The 19,735-nt window shown below is 45.8% G+C and overlaps 1 protein-coding gene across 3 annotated transcripts in view; it reads right to left on the reverse strand.

Annotated features, from left to right (window-relative positions):
• Window positions 1-19,735, reverse strand: part of LOC121554084 (VPS10 domain-containing receptor SorCS1-like) — a 186,692-nt gene that overhangs the window by 28,730 nt on the left and 138,227 nt on the right. For all 3 annotated transcript variants that reach the window (XM_045214039.1, XM_045214040.1, XM_045214041.1), the window contains exons 10-14: window positions 14,313-14,459; window positions 13,052-13,154; window positions 2,999-3,075; window positions 2,296-2,387; window positions 1,092-1,199 (exon numbers count right to left, since the gene is read on the reverse strand). In XM_045214039.1, the coding sequence (XP_045069974.1) occupies window positions 1,092-1,199; window positions 2,296-2,387; window positions 2,999-3,075; window positions 13,052-13,154; window positions 14,313-14,459 (527 nt within the window). The remainder of the gene's footprint in view (window positions 1-1,091; window positions 1,200-2,295; window positions 2,388-2,998; window positions 3,076-13,051; window positions 13,155-14,312; window positions 14,460-19,735) is intronic.

The raw sequence follows: 19,735 nt of genomic DNA on the forward strand, positions 1-19,735 counted from the left end.
AACGAGTACAACATTGATTTATTTCTGTGAAAAGCTGTAGTAGGCTGTCAACAATCTCCTAACAGTATCATATCCCATAGTCCTGTCTGTCTCAGCTGGTTCATAGTAGTGTATAGCACTCTGGGCCTACAGGGAGAAAGTCATTTCTCCTATCTTTTCCTTCCATCTTCCTCTCTCACTGTCTCTCTGTAAGTCCCCCCCTCTCTTTCCCTTCATCTGTCTCAGTCTCTCCCCTCAACTCTCTCTCTCCCTACTTCTGTCCTTCCCTCTCCCAGTCTCAGCAGCTGTGGCCTACCCTTCAGTTGCGGTGCTGACTACAAAGTCAACTGTCTGTCCGTCACTCAGTTATGGTGATGACAGGTGTTATAAAACACGGATGTAAGGGCTATGGGAAACCTTATGCCGCAGCCCTCAAGGTTTTACACCAAAAAGTCAAATAAGAGCAGTATCATCTCATGTAGTATAGCTAAGTGGGTCATTCTAGAATGAAAGAAGTTATAGAAAAGACAGAAAACTTCATATGCTATGTTTCTTAAAACGATTGAGTTAATGTTGCTACATAATGCAGCAAGAACTTTTAGAGCCCTACTTTCCTCTTCGGTCCTTTAGACATCGATTATTTTATTTTTTGATGATGTTCCTCATGTTCTTCAAATGGAGTGTTCTGCTGTCGCCGGTCTCCCAACACCATTGATGTCTCTGTGATCATAATCCCGAGACAGATGGTTTTGTGAGGCTAGACCTTGAGAGGGATCTATTCAATTCATGTTAGGAAAATGGGCAGTCAGCGCTGTCGTTTCTACCAGGGTTTGGATACGAGCAAACTCCCACACATAATGTTAACACATCTTTCACGGTTACGGTTCATTCAATCTCAATTCATTATGTTAACATATCAAACATACTGTATATCTGCAATCAGACGTGATTTCATTTTACTGTGTGGTGTAGTGGTAGCACTGTCGTCTATACGGACCACATACAGCACACTTTTGGGCCAACGTTTGAATCCTGCATCCACCACTTTCGGCTCTGAGTTTTCCCTTACTGTCTCGCTCTCATTCAAAATTGGGTAAATAAAGTTGACTTACGTCATAATGAGAGTCTCCTCCCCCGGCTCCCCTAGTAACCCGTCCACAAACAGGGGCGACATGGTGAAACTGTATTTATTCCACTGTCTCCCCTCGTCGAAACTCATCCTGTGGGAGGAACCATAGAACTAGAATTAGAACTCCATTAGTGTATTTAACAGCATTATAGTATTTTCTATGGGAGAGACAATAGCAATAGAATAAGAACGTTTTATTTATCCCTTATTTTACCAGGCAAGTTGACTGAGAACATATTCTCATTTACAGTAAAGGGCCTGGGGAATAGTTACAGGAGAGGAGATGAACGAGCCAATTGGAAGCTGGGATGATTAGATGGCCATGATGGTATGAGGGTCAGATTGGGAATTTAGCCAGGACACCGGGGTTAACACCCCTACTCTTACAATAAGTGCCATGGGATCTTTAGTGACCACAGATAGTCAGGACACCGGTTTAATGTCCCATCCAAAAGACAGCACCTTACAAAGGGCAATGTCCCCAATCACTGCCCTGGGGCATTGGGATATTTTTTTATACCAGAGGAAAGACTGCCGCCTACTGGCCCTCCAACACCAATTCCAGCAGCATCTGGTCTCCCATCCAGGGACTGACCAGGACCAACACTGCTTAGCTTCAGAGCCAAGCCAGCAGTAGTATGATGCTGGCACACACCATAACTGACAGACAGAATTAGAACATATTATTGTGTATAATATTACAGTATTTTAAACATCTCTATGGGAGAAAACACACATCTTCTCCAGTGTCTTATCAAACTAATAAAAACTATATTAAAATCATTCCACCATGACACAGGATATGATCACTTCATTCCAAAGGCACTGAAAGGCAAGGCTTACATCAAGTAACGAACAGGGAAAGGTGAAATTGAATGGCAATCGTCAAAGGAGGAGAATATCTCACGGCCTACTGGTTCGGAATTACACTAATAACTTCCTATGTTCTTAGACATACTCATTACGCTATCAGGGTTGTGGGAACGTGAGGATTGAGTCTTCCTGAAAGAGAGAGAGAGAGAGAGAGAGAGAGAGAGAGAGAGAGAGAGAGAGAGAGAGAGAGAGAGAGAGAGAGAGAGAGAGAGAGAGAGAGAGAGAGAGAGAGGAAGAGAGGGAGAAAGAAATGAAAGAGAGAGAGAGAGTCGATGCAAACCATGACAAATGATATTTCTCTAATAGAGATTCACCATAGGTGTCGGATGGGGAGTGGAGTGTGTCTTATAGCCACCAGAGCCCCTCCTTGGTCCAGGTAGAGAACACTGTACTCCTCATCAAAGATCTGAAAGACAAAAGGTATAAAGTATAAACTCATCAAATGACTAGCGTTATAGATTACCAAGACATTTTTGTTTTAGTAGTGGACTTTAATGTTGATGAAAGAGCATCCTAATGAAAGAAAGTACACACACATATACACACACACCCCTTACACACACACCTGAAATTAGTTATGGCTCAAATCCGCAAGATGATAATACATCAGAAACCCCTCCCCCTCCCTCTCTCTCTCCCTCTCTCTTCCTCAAAACCAAAACACATCACACTCCAATGTGGTCTGACGTTGCCGCGTCAATTCTCTATTAATTATTTTTCATCTGCGTCCTTTAATTAGACCCGAGGCCCCATAAATGGAAATTGCGGCCGTCAAATAAGGGAGGTAGTGGAGAGGTGACAAAGACACCCACCCACAGGCATCGTTGTATGGGCAAAGGCAGGGGGGCTACCGAATACAATGAGTCTCGAAATCTCATTTGATTATCTGCACTAAATCACAGCGGCGGGCGGAGTGGTGGTGGATTAAACACCATCCTGAGAGGATGATGATGTAGTTATTGAAATGGTGAGGATCTCTCTCTCTCTCACACACACTTTGCTCTTCCTGCTCCTCACCTGTCTCCAGGTGTTGCCGGCGTCCGAGGTGATGAACATGCTCACGTTGCTGGTGGTCAACTCCGCTCCGATTGAGCCTGAGGAGAGGGGTGGGGGGAGGTTGGGTGAAGTGATCGGGATGAGAGATGACTTTAGCCAAGTGCTAAACTATTGATATCCTTGAGGGTGTGGGGCTGATTTAAATAAAATCCCAAATTCCACAGCTGCCTGATGTACTGTACATGACCTTAATAAAAAATGGAAAGTCATACAGGAAGTGTCTTACATTACAGAAGTGATTAATGTCATTTCTTCCTGAAGGACGCACAGATTGTATACTAGAGTCAAAGTCAGTCGTGTCCTTTCATACATTGATAACTAAAAAAGGTTTCCGAACTCATCACAGTAATATAGTCCACTTACTGTGCTGTATTAACCATCCAGTCTCCTCTATCATATAAAGACCTCTGCTATCAGACTGTGGCTGTTGAGTCTTCTACTATAATTACCCCCATTTAGTGGCTAATTAGAGTCCGGTGGTTTAACAGGAGGCTAGAGGAGAAGTGTTCCAGGGTATACCCCTCAGAGGCAGAGTTCTCTCTCTCTCTCTCTCTCTCTCTCTCTCTCTCTCTCTCACTGTCACGGAATCAGCCGAGGCTGCTCCTCCTCCTTGCTCGGGCAGGCTTCGGCGTTCGTCGTCCCCTGAGTACTAGCTGCCACCGATCTATGTTTCGGTGGTTGTCTAGTTTGTCCTGATTGTTTTCACCTGTTTCCCATTATGTTATATTGTATTCCCTTTATAACCCCCTGTCTCTCATTGGTTATTGTGTGTGATTGTTTTCCGTTAGGTCGGCAGTGCTGGTTGTATGCGTTTATTGTTCCTCCCTGTTTGGAGTTTTGTTTGTACTTTCTTTACTGTGTTGAGTAAAGTACGTTCTGCCAGTAGTTCGGTGTCCTGCGCTTGACTTCGTTTCCCGCATACACGTCACCTTGACAGAATCACACACCACTCATGGAGTCAGCAGGAGCGGCGGTGCCAGCTGGATCAATGGAGGAATGCGTCGAACACCAAGCGGCCATGATCCAGGCTCTCGGTACCGCCATGGAACGGGTGGTGAGCACTATTGGGTGATGGGAAAGAGAGGGTCTGCCTACGCCTTCTCCAAAGATACCACCACCATCGGCGATGCCCATCGCTTCACCTCCGGGGTCCAGTGGGATTCGGCTCTCGCTCCCGAGGGCTTATGATGGCACAGCGGCCGGGTGTCAGGGTTTCCTGCTCGAGGTTGAACTCTACCTAGCAACCATCCACCCGGTGCCCTCGGGATACGAGAGCGTGTCCGCCCTCATCTCCTGTCTGTCTGGCAAGGCGCTGGAGTGGGCCAGTGCCGAGTGGGGGGGAATAGACACCGCTACTGTCAACTATGCAGAGTTCACCCGCCGCTTCAGGGCAGTATTCGATCATCCACCAGAGGGTAAAGCGGCGGGTGAGCGTCTATTCCACCTTAGACAGGGGAGGAGGAGTGCACAGGAGTTCGCGCTGGACTTCCGGACGCTGGCTGCCAACGCGGGATGGAATGAGAGGGCCCTCATCGACCACTGCAGATGTAGCCTGAGGGAGGACGTGCATCGGGAATTGGCCTGCAGGGACACCAACCTCAGCTTCGACCAACTGGTGGACATGTCCATTCACCTGGATACCCTGTTGGCTACCCGCGAACGTCCAGATTCAGGGCCGTCCATTCCATCCCCCAGCACTTCCGAGCCGACCCCTATGGAGCTCGGAGGTGCTGGTGCTAGGGAGACCAGGAGAGAGACCAGGAGGGAGGCCGTCCCCTGCACCAACTGTGGCCGCAGAGGACACACTGCTGGTCGGTGCTGGGGAGGGTCTTCTCGGAATCGAGGCGGTAGGCAGCGCACTGATGAGTCATTCCAGGTGAGTAGGCACCCAACTCACCCAGAGCTCTCTGTTGCGCATATGTGTATTAAAGTTGTGTTTCCCGAGGTTTCTCCTCACTCCCAGCATAAGGCACTAGTAGATTCAGGCGCAGCTGGGAATTTTATTGATCGCCAATTCACCTATAAGTTAGGGATTCCTATTGTACCTGTTGATTTGCCCTTCCCCACCCATGCCCTAGATAGCCGCCCTTTGGGGTCAGGATTGATTAGGGAAGTCAAAGTGCCGCTCAGGATGAAAAAGAAGGAGGGCCATGAGGAGATACTACGTTTGTATTTGATTGATTCTCCTGCGTTTCCCGTGGTGTTGGGGCTTCCCTGGTTAACATCTCATGACCCCAACATTTCATGGCAACAGAGGGCTCTCAAGGGATGGTCTGATCAGTGTTTCGGGCGGTGTGTAGGTGTTTCCGTAGGGGCAACGACGGTGGAAAGCCCGAACCAAGTTCCCACCATGCACATTCCACCTGAGTATGCCGATTTGGCACTCGCCTTCTGTAAAAAGAAGGCGACTCAATTACCACCTCATCGACAGGGGGATTGTGCGATAGACCTCCAAGTAGGCGCTGCGCTTCTGCGTAGTCATGTGTATCCTCTGTCTCAGGAGGAGATGGCGGCTATGGAGACATACGTCACCGAATCTCTGAGACAGGGATACATACGGCCGTCCACTTCCCCTGCGTCCTCAAGTTTCTTTTTTGTGAAGAAGAAGGATGGGGGTTTACGTCCGTGTATTGATTACCGTGGTCTCAATCAGATCACAATCAAATACAGCTATCCTCTCCCTCTGATTGCTAGTATGACGGAGTCATTACACGGGGTGCGATTCTTCACAAAATTGGATCTCAGGAGCGCGTACAACCTGGTGCGCATTAGGGAGGGAGATGAGTGGAAGACAGCATTCAGTACCACCTCGGGTCACTATGAGACCTCGTCATGCCATACGGTTTAATGAATGCTCCTTCAGTCTTCCAATAATTTGTGGACGAGATTTTCCGGGACTTGCATGGACAGGGTGTAGTGATGTATATTGATGACATTCTAATATACTCTGCTACACGAGCCGAGCATGTGTCCCTGGTGCGTCGAGTGCTTGGTAGACTGTTAGAGCATGACCTGTATGCGAAGGCGGAGAAATGTCTGTTCTTGCAGGAGTCCATCTCCTTCCTGGGACATCGGTTGTCCGCGTCAGGGGTGGAGATGGAGATTGACCGCGTTTCTGCCATGCGTAATTGGCAGACTCCCACCACGGTAAAGGAAGTGCAGCGGTTCTTGGGTTTTGCCAATTACTACCGGAGGTTTATCCGGGGCTTTGGACAGGTAGCAGCTCCCATTACCTCCCTGCTAAAGGGGGTCCGGTGCGTCTGCAGTGGTCGGCTGAGGCGGACAGGGCGTTTAGACATCTGAAGGACCTGTTTACCTCGGCTCCGGTGCTGGCACATCCCGATCCCTCTTTGGCGTTCCAAGTTGAGGTGGATGCGTCCGAGGCTGGGATCGGCGCTGTGCTGTCTCAGCGCTCGGGTACGCCACCAAAACTCCGCCCCTGTGTTTTCTATTCTAAGAAGCTCAGTCCGGCGGAGCGCAATTATGACGTGGGGGACAGGGAGCTGTTGGCTGTGGTTCAAGCCCTGAAGGTGTGGAGGCATTGGCTTGAGGGGGCTAAACACCCTTTTCTCATTCTGACTGACCATCGTAACCTGGAGTACATCTGGGCAGCGAGGAGGCTGAACCCTCGCCAGGCAAGGTGGTCTATGTTTCTCTCCGATTTGTATTTAAGCTCACCTATAGACCAGGGTCACAGAACGCTAAGGCAGACGCCCTGTCCCGACTATATGACACAGAGGAGAGGTCCATTGAGCCCACTCCCATACTCCCGGAGTCTTGTCTGGTGGCACCGGTGGTGTGGGAGGTTGATGCGGACATCGAGCGGGCGTTACGTACCGATCCTACTCCCCCACAGTGTCCAGAGGGTCGGAGGTACGTGCCGCTCGAGGCTCGCGATCAATTGATATATTGGGCTCACATGTCACCCTCCTCTGGTCATCCTGGAATTGGTCGGACAGTGCACTGCCTTAGTGGGAAGTACTGGTGGCCCACTTTAGCTAAGGACGTGAGGGTTTATGTTTCCTCCTGCTCGGTGTGCTCCCAGTGTAAGGCGCCTAGACACCTGCCCAGAGGAAAGTTACAACCCCTACCCGTTCCACAACGGCCGTGCTCTCACCTCATCGGTGGATTTTGTCACGGACCTTCCCCCCTCCCAGGGGAACACAACAATCTTGGTCGTTGTGGATCGGTTTTCGAAGGCCTGCCGTCTCATTCCTATGCCAGGTCTCCCTACTGCCCTACAAACTGCTGACGCCCTGTTCACACACGTTTTCCGGCACTACGGGGTGCCTGAGGATATAGTGTCTGATCGGGGTCCCCAGTTAACCTCTAGAGTCTGGAGGGCGTTTATGGAACGTCTGGGGGTCTCGATTAGCCTTACCTCAGGTTTTCACCCCGAGAGTAACGGGCAGGTGGAGAGAGTGAACCAGGATGTGGGTAGGTTTCTGAGGTCCTATTGCCAAGACCGGCAGGAGGAGTGGTCAGGATATATTCCCTGGGCAGAGATAGCCCAAAACTCACTCCGCCACTCCTCCACTAACCTTACGCCTTTCCAGTGTGAGCCACCGATCTATGTTTCGGTGGTTGTCTAGTTTGTTTTCACCTGTTTCCCATTATGTTATATTGTATTCCCTTAATAACCCCCTGTCTCTCATTGGTTATTGTGTGTGATTGTTTTCCGTTAGGTCGGCAGTGCTGGTTGTATGCGTTTATTGTTCCTCCCTATTTGGAGTTTTGTTTGTACTTTTTTTACTGTGTTGAGTAAAGTACGTTCTGCCAGTAGTTCGGTGTCCTGCGCTTGACTTCGTTTCCTGCATACACGTCACCTTGACACTCACCTCCCTCCTTCTTAACACTGTTCCAGAGTGTAACCCCCTTCCTCCCCCTCTCCATCAATCCCGCCCTCCAAATAATCTCTCTCCACGCTAGGTTATCAGCCGGTCCTGGCACCTTGGCATCAGAGCCAGATCGAAGCCCCTGCGGTGGACGAGTGGTTTCGGTGCTCGGAAGAAACCTGGAACGCTGCGCATGTCCATCTGCAGCGGGCTATCAGGCGGCAAAAGGCGAGCGCCGATCACCACCGCAGTGAGGCTCCGGTGTATGCACCGGGAGATCGGGTCTGGCTCTCGACCCGAAACCTGCCCCTTCGCCTGCCCTGCCGGAAGCTGGGTCGGCGGTTTGTGGGGCCATTTAAAGTGATTGAACGAGGTATGCTGTAGGTTACAACTGCCCATTAATTACCGCATTAACCCCTCGTTCCATGTGTCTCTCCTCAGGCCGGTGGTGGCTGGTCCACTCCAAGAGTATGAGATACGAGAGGCTCCTCCGCCCCCGTTGGACATTGAGGGGGCTCCGGCGTACTCAGTCCGTTCCATCTTGGATTCGAGGCGTCGGATGGGGGGCCTGCAGTATCTCGTGGAGTGGGAGGGGTACGGTCCGGAGGAACGGTGCTGGGTCCCTAGGAGGGACATCCTAGATCCCTCCATGTTGAGGGACTTCCACCGGAGTCATCCGACTCGCCCTGCTCCGCGTCCTCCTGGCCGTCCCTAAGGCCGGGGTCGGCGCACGGCTGGCGCCGCGCGTCAAGGGGGGGGGGGGGTACTGTCACGGAATCAGCCGAGGCTGCTCCTCCTCCTTGCTCGGGCAGGCTTCGGCGTTCGTCGTCCCCGGAGTACTAGCTGCCACCGATCTATGTTTCGGTGGTTGTCTAGTTTGTCCTGATTGTTTTCACCTGTTTCCCATTATGTTATATTGTATTCCCTTTATAACCCCCTGTCTCTCATTGGTTATTGTGTGTGATTGTTTTCCGTTAGGTCGGCAGTGCTGGTTGTATGCGTTTATTGTTCCTCCCTGTTTGGAGTTTTGTTTGTATTTTTTTTACTGTGTTGAGTAAAGTACGTTCTGCCAGTAGTTCGGTGTCCTGCGCTTGACTTCGTTTCCCGCATACACGTCACCTTGACACTCACCTCCCTCCTTCTTAACACTGTTCCAGAGTGTAACCCCCTTCCTCCCCCTCTCCATCAATCCCGCCCTCCAAATAATCTCTCTCCACGCTGCATTCTGTATGCCTCTGCTACTGTTCTTTGTTTGACTATCCTGATGCCAAGTCACTTTACCCTGCCTTCATGTACATATCTACCTCAAATATCGTATTATTATCTATCCTGATGCCTAGTCACTTTACCCTGCCTTCATGTACATATCTACCTCAAATATCTTATTATTATCTATCCTGATGCCTAGTCACTTTACCCTGCCTTCATGTACATATCTACCTCAAATACCTTATTATCATCTATCCTGATGCCTAGTCACTTTACCCTGCCTTCATGTACATATCTACCTCAAATACCTTATTATTATCTATCCTGATGCCTAGTCACTTTACCCTGCCTTCATGTACATATCTACCTCAAATATCTTATTATTATCTATCCTGATGCCTAGTCACTTTACCCTGCCTTCATGTACCTATCTACCTCAAATACCTTATTATTATCTATCCTGATGCCTAGTCACTTTACCATGCCTTCATGTACATATCTACCTCAAATACCTCGTACCTCTGCACATTGAACTGGTACTCCCTGTATATACAGTGAGCTCCATAATTCACTGGACAGTGACCATTCTTTTGTTATTTTGGTTCTGTACTCTAGCACTTTGAGTTTGAAAGGATACAATGACAATGAGGGTGAAGTGCAGACTGTCAGCTTTAATTTGAGGGTATTTTCATACATATCGGATGAACCGTTTACGAATTATAGAAGCTTTTGTACATAGTCCCCCCCATTTTCGGGCATCAAAAAACATTGGACAGTATAACATAATGTAGAATAAAGTAATCATTGTTAATATTTGGTCGCATATCCTTTGCATGCAATGACTGCTTGAAGTCTGCGATGCATTGCCATCACCAGACGCTGGGTATCTTCCCTGGTGATGCTCTGCCAGGCCTGTACTGCAGCCATCTTCAGTTCCTGCTTGTTTCGGGGACTTATTGCCTTAAGTCTCCTCTTCAGCATGTAAAATGCATGTTCAATTGGATTCAGATCTGGTGATTGACTCGGCCAGTCAAGGATTTTCCACTTTTTGGCCATCAAAAACCCCCTTTGTTGCTCTAGCAGTATGTTTAGGGTCATTGTCTTGTTGCATGATTAAGTGCCGTCCAATGAGTTTGGAGGCATTTGGTTTTATCTGAGCAGATAAAATATTTCTGTAGACTTCAGAATTCATTGTTCTACTTCTGTCTGAAGTCACATCATCGATGAAGACAAGTGAGCCTGTTCCACTGGCAGCCATACAGGCCCAAGCCATAACACCCCCTCCACCATGTTTCATGGATGAGGTGGTATGCTTTGGATCATGGGCATTTCTTTTTTTCTCCACACTTTTGTCTTTCCATCACTCTGGTACATGTTAATCTTTGTCTCATCTGTCCACAATACTTTTTTCCAGAACTCTTGGGTCTCTTTTAGGTGCTTTTTAGCAAACTGTAATCTTGCCTTTCTGTTCTTCAGGCTTATCAGTGGTTTGCATCTTGTAGTGTACCCTCTGTAGTCCTGCTGGTGTAGTCTTCTGCGTGTGGTAGACTTTGACACATCTACACCTGCATCCAGGAGAGTGTTTTTGATCTGTTGGGCTGTTGTCAGGGGGGTTTTCTTCACCATAGAGAATATTCTCCGGTCATTCCCTACAGTGGTCTTCCTCTGTCTACCGGGTCTTTTGACATAATTGAGTTCACCGGATGTTTTTTTCTTGTTAATGATGAACAAAACTGTTGACTTGGGCATGGCCAGGGTTTTTGCAATGTTCCTGAATGATTGATTTTCATTTCTGAGCCTTATGACGGCCAACTTCATTTGCATCGACACTGCTGTCTTCCTCATGTTGTCACACCCCAATAACAACCTCCAAAGGCAATAGCAAAGTCTAGAATCATTACTATTCATCAACAGCTCTCCTGCATTCACTAACGACACAAATGAATACACCTGCCTAACGACACACATCTGTGAAGCCAATTTAACAAATACTTGTAGTACCTTAAAATGGGGGGACCGTGTACAAAAGGTGCTGTCATTTCTAAACGGTTCATCCGATATGTATGAAAGTACCCTCAAATTAAAGCTGACAGTCTGCACTTCATGCTCATTGTCATTGTATCCTTTCAAACTCAAAGTGCTAGAGTACAGAACCAAAATAACAAAACAATGGTCACTGTCCAATGAATTATGGAGCTCACTGTAGCTCCATTCTTGTGTATTTTATTCCTCGTGTTACTATTTTTCATTTTATTAGAATTTTTTTCACTCTGCATCGTTGGGAAGGGCTCGTAAGCAAGCATTTCACAGTAAAGTCTACACCCGTTGTATTCGGCGCATTTGACAAATGAAATGTGATTTGATTTAATTTGATTTGATTTGTACACTAGGATTAAGGGCTTTTATCCAGTGTTGAGGTGCAACAGAGCTCTGCTCACTTTCCCTACAGCTGTTTTTTTTTTTTTTTTGCTTTAGAGATATATGACCCAGCAAAACACTGTAGGTTACAGTATGGATACAGATATGTATTATGTGTGTGTTTCTATGTAAATGACTGGTCCCACAGCTGTTGTTCCAGAGCCATGACTCAGCTAAACACAGTCAGTTACATTATAGATATAATATTATATATAATGGATACAGAGATATTCTGTAATAAAAATACTACTTGTACTAGCGATAGACAATATACCTTTTGTCATACTATGCCAGTCATCCTTCCCTATGAAGTCCCAGCCCTTCAGTTCTCCAGAGACCACATGGCACTGTACAGTAGTAGACTAGTCCCACTCCTGACTCCTACGGTGTGTGGAGATATGTCATAGACTAGTCTAGCCCAGCAGGAATTAAAAGCCCTACAGCTAAAATGGGAAGCCATTCTGAGACTGATGCTGATAGTGACGGACTGCGTCCAAAATGGCACCCTATTCCCTATTTAGTGCATAGCCTCTGGTCAAAATTTGTGCACTATATTGGGAATAGGGTGATATTTGGGACACAACATAGTCTCTGATCCTCCTGTGGTGTTTGTTTTACTCAAGTAATGGTGGGGAGATGATGAGTGCATCGAGCAGACATGCCCTCCTGTGGCTGGACGCCCGGTAGCCAGCCATAAAGGGCTAAACCGTGATGGTATAGTTTTGTGCACCATTGTGGGTTTCTGCAATGTGGTTTCCTGTGTTTGGCCACACATTTGAGTTGACACAGACATGCTGCCACCTAGGTTCCCGTGGGAGAGAAAAACTCACTGTGGATGGTAGGGTTGGGTGTTTGAAAAAATAAAAAAATAAATATATATATAACAAAATGTCCCTTTATAGAAACATGTTCAGTTAGGTGGCAAAAGTGTTATTTTAACATTGCGAAACCATATATTTTGTCTCTGTTCATGTGCAAATGGGAGAATGTAATATCTGACTGAAAGAGCCATGTAAAGCCAGTGATAAGCAGTGTGTCATGAAGAGTCAACAGTTACATACAGCACAATATAAAATACAAAAGAAGGGCGCTAGTCAGGCAGTGACTGTAGGAGAATAAGAAAAGGCACTTAAGAGGAACAGAAGGCACTCTGAAGATGCTGTCCCACTCTACAATTCCCAAGTGTAGCACTTAGCTAGTAAATCCATCTGTATACGACGCACAGTGGTGACAGCGCTGGGACGTCAGTATGGGCCAACAACAAATATTATGCATGGCCGTCCTAAAGTATGCTGGATCAAAAAACTTTTCAGGAAATGCTTTGGGCTGAGTACATCATTTAAATCCAAATATATTTCCAACATTAATGAAACCCCTAAATTGTATAACTGGCAGTGTTTGAAAACTTTAATACAGTCCTATATGATCTTCCCGGAACGATAAAGTAAGTAAGTTATCTAAACTCAACTCATTAATCAAAGAAACCCCTCAAGTATCTGAGCTTCACATTTCGCAACACTGTCACTTTAAATAAAATCCCATGTTCACCGACCTGAGGCTACAATGATCCCCGGTGCAGAGTCCTTACTCTCGATATTCCCCGACGTGTAGGGGTTGGCCGACACATGTAGGTGGAGGTGTAGAGAACAGTATGGCTGGGGAGGAAGGACAAACAGAACAGTTAGCCAGACTCATTAACAAAGGAGGGGGAAGATCTGTCAACAGAATAGACTTAACTGTATGTCAACACAAACACTCATTAGAGAAGACCCCCAAGCAAATGGCCATGGAGGTGGGATTTATTGACGCAAGCATGAATGCACGCACACACACACGAACATACGCACGCATGTGCACACACACACAACCCCCCTATCATAAATCCTCACACAAACACTACTCCCCATTGGCTCCTTCCACCATTCATTTTGATTGGAATAACCTTTAGCTACACAATTCTCATTAGGACACTGCAAATGCCAGTGGTGCGAGCGTGTGTGTTGTGTGTGTGTGTGTTGTGTTTAGAGGTTTATTAAAAGGCTGACATTTTCTGACAAATGACTGCATAATACTGGGCGAAGGCGAGGTGCGCTCTCGAATCACTAATTACTTTATCAAAGGGTAATTCTTTGAGGGTGTATTAAGGGAGCTGAAAAGGGGTTATGCTCTACCCCTTGGCTGATTGGGACCTGTATCTATAATATACACTGTAATAAAACTGACCATTAGAGCAAATTCGTGTTACTTTGAGCCTTTTAGACGGCCAGTACGCTTAACGATTAGAAAGACACTGGCCTACCGAGTGGCACAGCGGTCTAAGGCACTGCATCGCAGTGCTATAGGCGTCACTACAGATCCGGGTTCGATCCCGGGCTGTGTCGCAGCCGGCCACAACCGGGAGACCCATGAGGCGGTGCACAATTGGCCCAGCGTCGTCTAGGTTAGGGGAGGGTTTTGATGTCCTTGTCGTATCGCGCTCTAGCGACTCCTGTGGACTGGATCAAAATCAAAATGGCTGACCTTTCAGCTCCGCTACCTTCCTCGGCTGCCCAACCTCCGGAGCGCTCAGATTTGACGAGCAGTGCTCTTTCAGAGCTCTATCCCCCTTCCTTCACCACCTCAGCACCGCGGCAACGGCCCAGATCAGTCAACTTCTGACAAGGCCCCGTTGACAAGTTCAACAGTGTTATGACGTGTGTGTATATCCATGTGTGTATCCATGCGTGTTTGGTACATGCGTTTGTGTGGTGTGTGTGTATCCGTGTGTCTGTGTTTTTGTGTGTGTGTGTGTGCATGCATGTGTGTGTCCTCACTAGTTCACAGTGGATGCTGTTGCCCCTCAGGTCAGCAATGGGAGCCTGCAGTAGCCTCCAGTCTCTCCCTCTGTTGTAGGTGATATAGGTCTTCACCACGTTGTCCATCTTCTTGTTGGCGAGGAACATCCCTTTTATACCCGCCACCTAGGAGATAGAGATTAGGGAAAACATGCTTGGAAGATGTAATACTTCTATTATATCCTGCTAACAGTACAAAATTGTAGCTTGTCTAATAATGAGTGGCTACTTCAAGGAAGGTTCTAGACCTATTTATAGGAAAATGGTCAGACACACTGTTCTCAACTAAAAGTGGTCTTATGTTATTTTTTGTCTTTTATTAACATAAAAAGTCCAAAGTGTAAGTATGTAATGAACAAAATACGAGACCAGGCTGTCTCATCAAGATAATGGATGAGGGATAAAAATACCTGACTAATATTACGCATTTTCATAGAGTCTAGACAATAAATCAAGTCTTACTTATCTTGTAATACAAACATATATTATATTGTGTTTAGCTAGATGTTATCACGCTTTTATGGTTATAGGATATTTGTGTGTATTGCCAGATGGGATCTACTGTAATGTGCATCATAATATTTTGTGCTATGCTTAATGCAGGAGATATGATTGCGATACAGGTGTCTCTTTTGTTGCTGAGAATTTTTTTTAGCATCTTAATTAGACCTATATTGTCACAGCAAAATAATCCTGCAGCAACAGGATTTGAATGTTTAGTCCATAATGTACCTTGATCGGTGGTTAGGCTATTAGCTGGCAAAAAGTAGGCTACATAACTGTGTGTTAGTGCGGGTTTTCAGTGAATTTAAGGAAATTATGAAGCTCATCTGCATTTTCTGCGGTGCGGGAAAATTCTCAGCAACAAAAGAGACACCTGTATCACAATCATATCTCCTGCATTAAGCAGAGCACAATATATTATGATGCACATTACAGCAGATCCCCTCTGGCGATACACACAAACATCCTATAACCATAAAAGCGTGATAACATCTCGCTAAAAGCCATATATTCGAAAATAAATAAGATGCAATTTATCGTCTATACTCTAGAGACACTCTGTATGTAGTAAGATACATGTCCTAAGTTAACCTGACTTGGGGGCTTGGGAAATAACTCTGAATATGAAATTGAGTTGAAGTCCTCACATGCATCAGCCAAGCACACCCTTCTCATCAAAAATTGACAGATACTTCAATCTCGCCTGGAGCTCAGATTTTAGCATATGCTATGTTTCGGGTCCCCGACCCCAATCAAGGGACTGGATTTGATTCTATCGCCGATCGCAAGGCCAAATGAGGGGTTTAGACACGGCTGGTATATCATCAACAGCCTAATTATTTTATTTTCCATGAAGCTGATATCCATTCAGTGCTGATATTTTCTTCCCTGGCAATCTGGTATACAGCGGGCCCCACGTTTGTATCAGGTATGTAAGCTAATATCTGCAGTTATTCATCAAAGAAAATAATGTGCACCACAGCAGTTTGAAACTGCTTCTGTGTTCATTCCAAAGCGCCTTTGAAAATGGAACAGCGACTCGGTTTACTTCCAAAAGTGACAGGAGATTACTTTATACTCTACACCTCCTGGTCGTCAAACTCCCTCACATTGATCTCTAGTCTATATAACCTTATATTACTGGAGAAGGTAATATAGAGAAAGAACAGGTCTATTTGGGAAGATTGTGTTGAAACGAGGCTGTGTTTGATGGTTATTATCAGTGATATATTCATTCCATCTGTCAACTGTGTGATTGGGAATCATTCAATACCTCAAAGTGCTTGGCGGTTGAACACCTTGAAACTGTATAGTTTGTACCAGAGGTGGGACAAAGTCATTGTTATGCAAGTCACAAGTAAGTCTCAAGTCTTTGCCCTCGAGTCCCGAGTCAAGTCGAGTCAAAGATGAGGCAAGTCCCAAGTCGAGTCAAAAGTCAAAGCCATCAAGTCTCAAGTCGAGTCCAAAGTCCTACATTTTAGTTTCGAGTCATTTCAAGTCCTCTTAGCAAGCCTTTGCAAGTCATTACAAGTCCTCGTAGCAAGTCTTCTCGAGTCATAAGGCGCAAGTCCAAGTCAAGTCACGAGTCATTGATGTTAAAGTCCAAGTCGAGTTGCAAGTCTTTGTACATTTTGTCGAGTCGAGTCTGAAGTCATCAAATTCATGACTCGAGTCTGACTCGAGTCCAAGTCACATGACTCGAGTCCACACCTCTGGTTTGTACTTCTTCCAACTCTGTTTGCATTCGATATTATGCCCCCACAGGCACGCCACACTTCAAAGCCAACTATAGACCTAGGCCTATATACCACTAGAGTATGTGGTATAGGTGTTCCACAGCATAGCTCCAGAGGCAACAATTCACTTCCGGTCTCAGGAAAGATGAAGGCATTTGGTATCTCAAGGTTACACTCTCGTGCAAACCACCTCTGTTTCTAACATTATATACCACCCTTGTGCATTGTGAACCTGCATGTGTATTTACCTTATCGCTAGTGTATTTACAGTGGGGGAAAAAAGTATTTAGTCAGCCACCAATTGTGCAAGTTCTCCCACTTAAAAAGACGAGAGAGGCCTGTAATTTTCATCATAGGTACACGTCAACTATGACAGACAAATTGAGGAAAAAAAATCCAGAAAATCACATTGTATGATTTTTAATGAATTTATTTGCAAATTATGGTGGAAAATAAGTATTTGGTCACCTATAAACAAGCAAGATTTCTGTCTCTCATAGACCTGTAACTTCTTCTTTAAGAGGCTCCTCTGTCCTCCACTCGTTACCTGTATTAATGGCACCTGTTTGAACTTGTTATCAGTATAAAAGACACATGTCCACAACCTCAAACAGTCACACTCCAAACTCCACTATGACCAAGACCAAAGAGCTGTCAAAGGAAACCAGAAACAAAATTGTAGACCTGCACCAGGCTGGGAAGACTGAATCTGCAATAGGTAAGCAGCTTGGTTTGAAGAAATCAACTGTGGGAGCAATTATTAGGAAATGGAAGACATACAAGACCACTGATAATCTCCCTCGATCTGGGGCTCCACGCAAGATCTCACCCCGTGGGGTCAAAATGATCACAAGAACGGTGAGCAAAAATCCCAGAACCACACGGGGGGACCTAGTGAATGACCTGCAGAGAGCTGGGACCAAAGTAACAAAGCCTACCATCAGTAACACACTACGCCGCCAGGGACTCAAATCCTGCAGTGCCAGACGTGTTCCCCTGCTTAAGCCAGTACATGTCCAGGCCCGTCTGAAGTTTGCTAGAGTGCATTTGGATGATCCAGAAGAGGGTTGGGAGAATGTCATATGGTCAGATGAAACCAAAATAGAACTTTTTGGTAAAAACTCAACTCGTCGTGTTTGGAGGACAAAGAATGCTGAGTTGCATCCAAAGAACACCATACCTACTGTGAAGCATGGGGGTGGAAACATCATGCTTTGGGGCTGTTTTTCTGCAAAGGGACCAGGACGACTGATCCGTGTAGAGGAAAGAATGAATGGGGCCATGTATCGTGAGATTTTGAGTGAAAACCTCCTTCCATCAGCAAGGGCATTGAAGATGAAACGTGGCTGGGTCTTTCAGCATGACAATGATCCCAAACACACCTCCCGGGCAACGAAGGAGTGGCTTCGTAAGAAGCATTTCAAGGTCCTAGAGTGGCCTAGCCAGTCTCCAGATCTCAACCCCATAGAAAATCTTTGGAGGGAGTTGAAAGTCCGTGTTGCCCAGCGACAGCCCCAAAACATCACTGCTCTAGAGGAGATCTGCATGGAGGAATGGGCCAAAATACCAGCAACAGTGTGTGAAAACCTTGTGAAGACTTACAGAAAACGTTTGACCTGTGTCATTGCCAACAAAGGGTATATAACAAAGTATTGAGAAACTTTTGTTATTGACCAAATACTTATTTTCCACCATAATTTGCAAATAAATTCATAAAAAATCCTACAATGTGATTTTCTGGATTTCTTTTCTCAATTTGTATGTCATAGTTGACGTGTACCTATGATGAAAATTACAGGCCTCTCTCATCTTTTTAAGTGGGAGAACTTGCACAATTGGTGGCTGACTAAATACCCTTTTCCCCACACTCTATCTATCTATCTATCTATCTATCTATCTATCTATCTATCTATCTATCTATCTATCTATCTATCTATCTATCTATCTATCTATCTATCTATCTATCTATCTATCTATCTATCTATCTATCTATCTATCTATCTATCTATCTATCTATCTATCTATCTATCTATCTATCTATCTATCTATCTATCTATCTATCTATATATATATACAGTGAGGGAAAAACTTATTTGATCCCCTGCTGATTTTGTACGTTTGCCCACTGACAAAGAAATGATCAGTCTATAGTTTTAATGGTAGGTTTATTTGAACAGTGAGAGACAGAATAACAACAAAAAAATCCAGAAAAACGCATGTCAAAAATGTTATAAATCGATTTGCATTTTAATGAGGGAAATTAGTATTTGACCCCCTCGAAATCAGAAAGATTTTTGGCTCCCAGGTGTCTTTTATACAGGTAACGAGCTGAGATTAGGAGCACACTCTTAAAGGGAGTGCTCCTAATCTCAGCTTGATACCTGTATAAAAGACACCTGTCCACAGAAGCAATCAATCAATCAGATTCCAAACTCTCCACCATGGCCAAGACCAAATAGCTCTCCAAGGATGTCAGGGACAAGATTGTAGACCTACACAAAGCTGGAATGGGCTACAAGACCATCGCCAAGCAGCTTGGTGAGAAGTTGACAACAGTTGGTACGATTATTCGCAAATGGAAGAAACACAAAAGACTGTCAATCTCCCTTGGCCTGGGACTCCATGCAAGATCTCATCTCGTGGAGTTGCAATGATCATGAGAACGGTGAGGAATCAGCCCAGAACTACATGGGAGGATCTTGTCAATGATCTCAAGGCAGCTGGGACCATAGTCACCAAGAAAACAATCGGTAACACACTACACCGTGAAGGACTGAAATCCTGCAGCACCCGCAAGATCCCCCTGCTCAAGAAAGCACATATACAGGCCCGTCTGAAGTTTGCCAATGAACATCTGAATGATTCAGAGGAGAATTGGGTGAAAGTGTTGTGTTCAGATGAGACCAAAATCGAGCTCTTTGGCATCAACTCAACTCGCCATGTTTGGAGGAGGAGGAATTCTGCCTATGACCCCAAGAACACCATCCCCACCGTCAAACATGGAGGTGGAAACATTATGCTTTGGGGGTGTTTTTCTGCTAAGGGGACAGGACAACTTCACCGCATCAAAGGGACGATAGACGGGCCATGTACCATCAAATCTTGGGTGAGAACCTCCTTCCCTCAGCCAGGGCATTGAAAATGGGTCGTGGATGGGTATTC

The sequence above is a fragment of the Coregonus clupeaformis genome, unplaced genomic scaffold (genome assembly GCF_020615455.1).
Source record: "Coregonus clupeaformis isolate EN_2021a unplaced genomic scaffold, ASM2061545v1 scaf0189, whole genome shotgun sequence".
Taxonomy (NCBI): domain Eukaryota; kingdom Metazoa; phylum Chordata; class Actinopteri; order Salmoniformes; family Salmonidae; genus Coregonus; species Coregonus clupeaformis.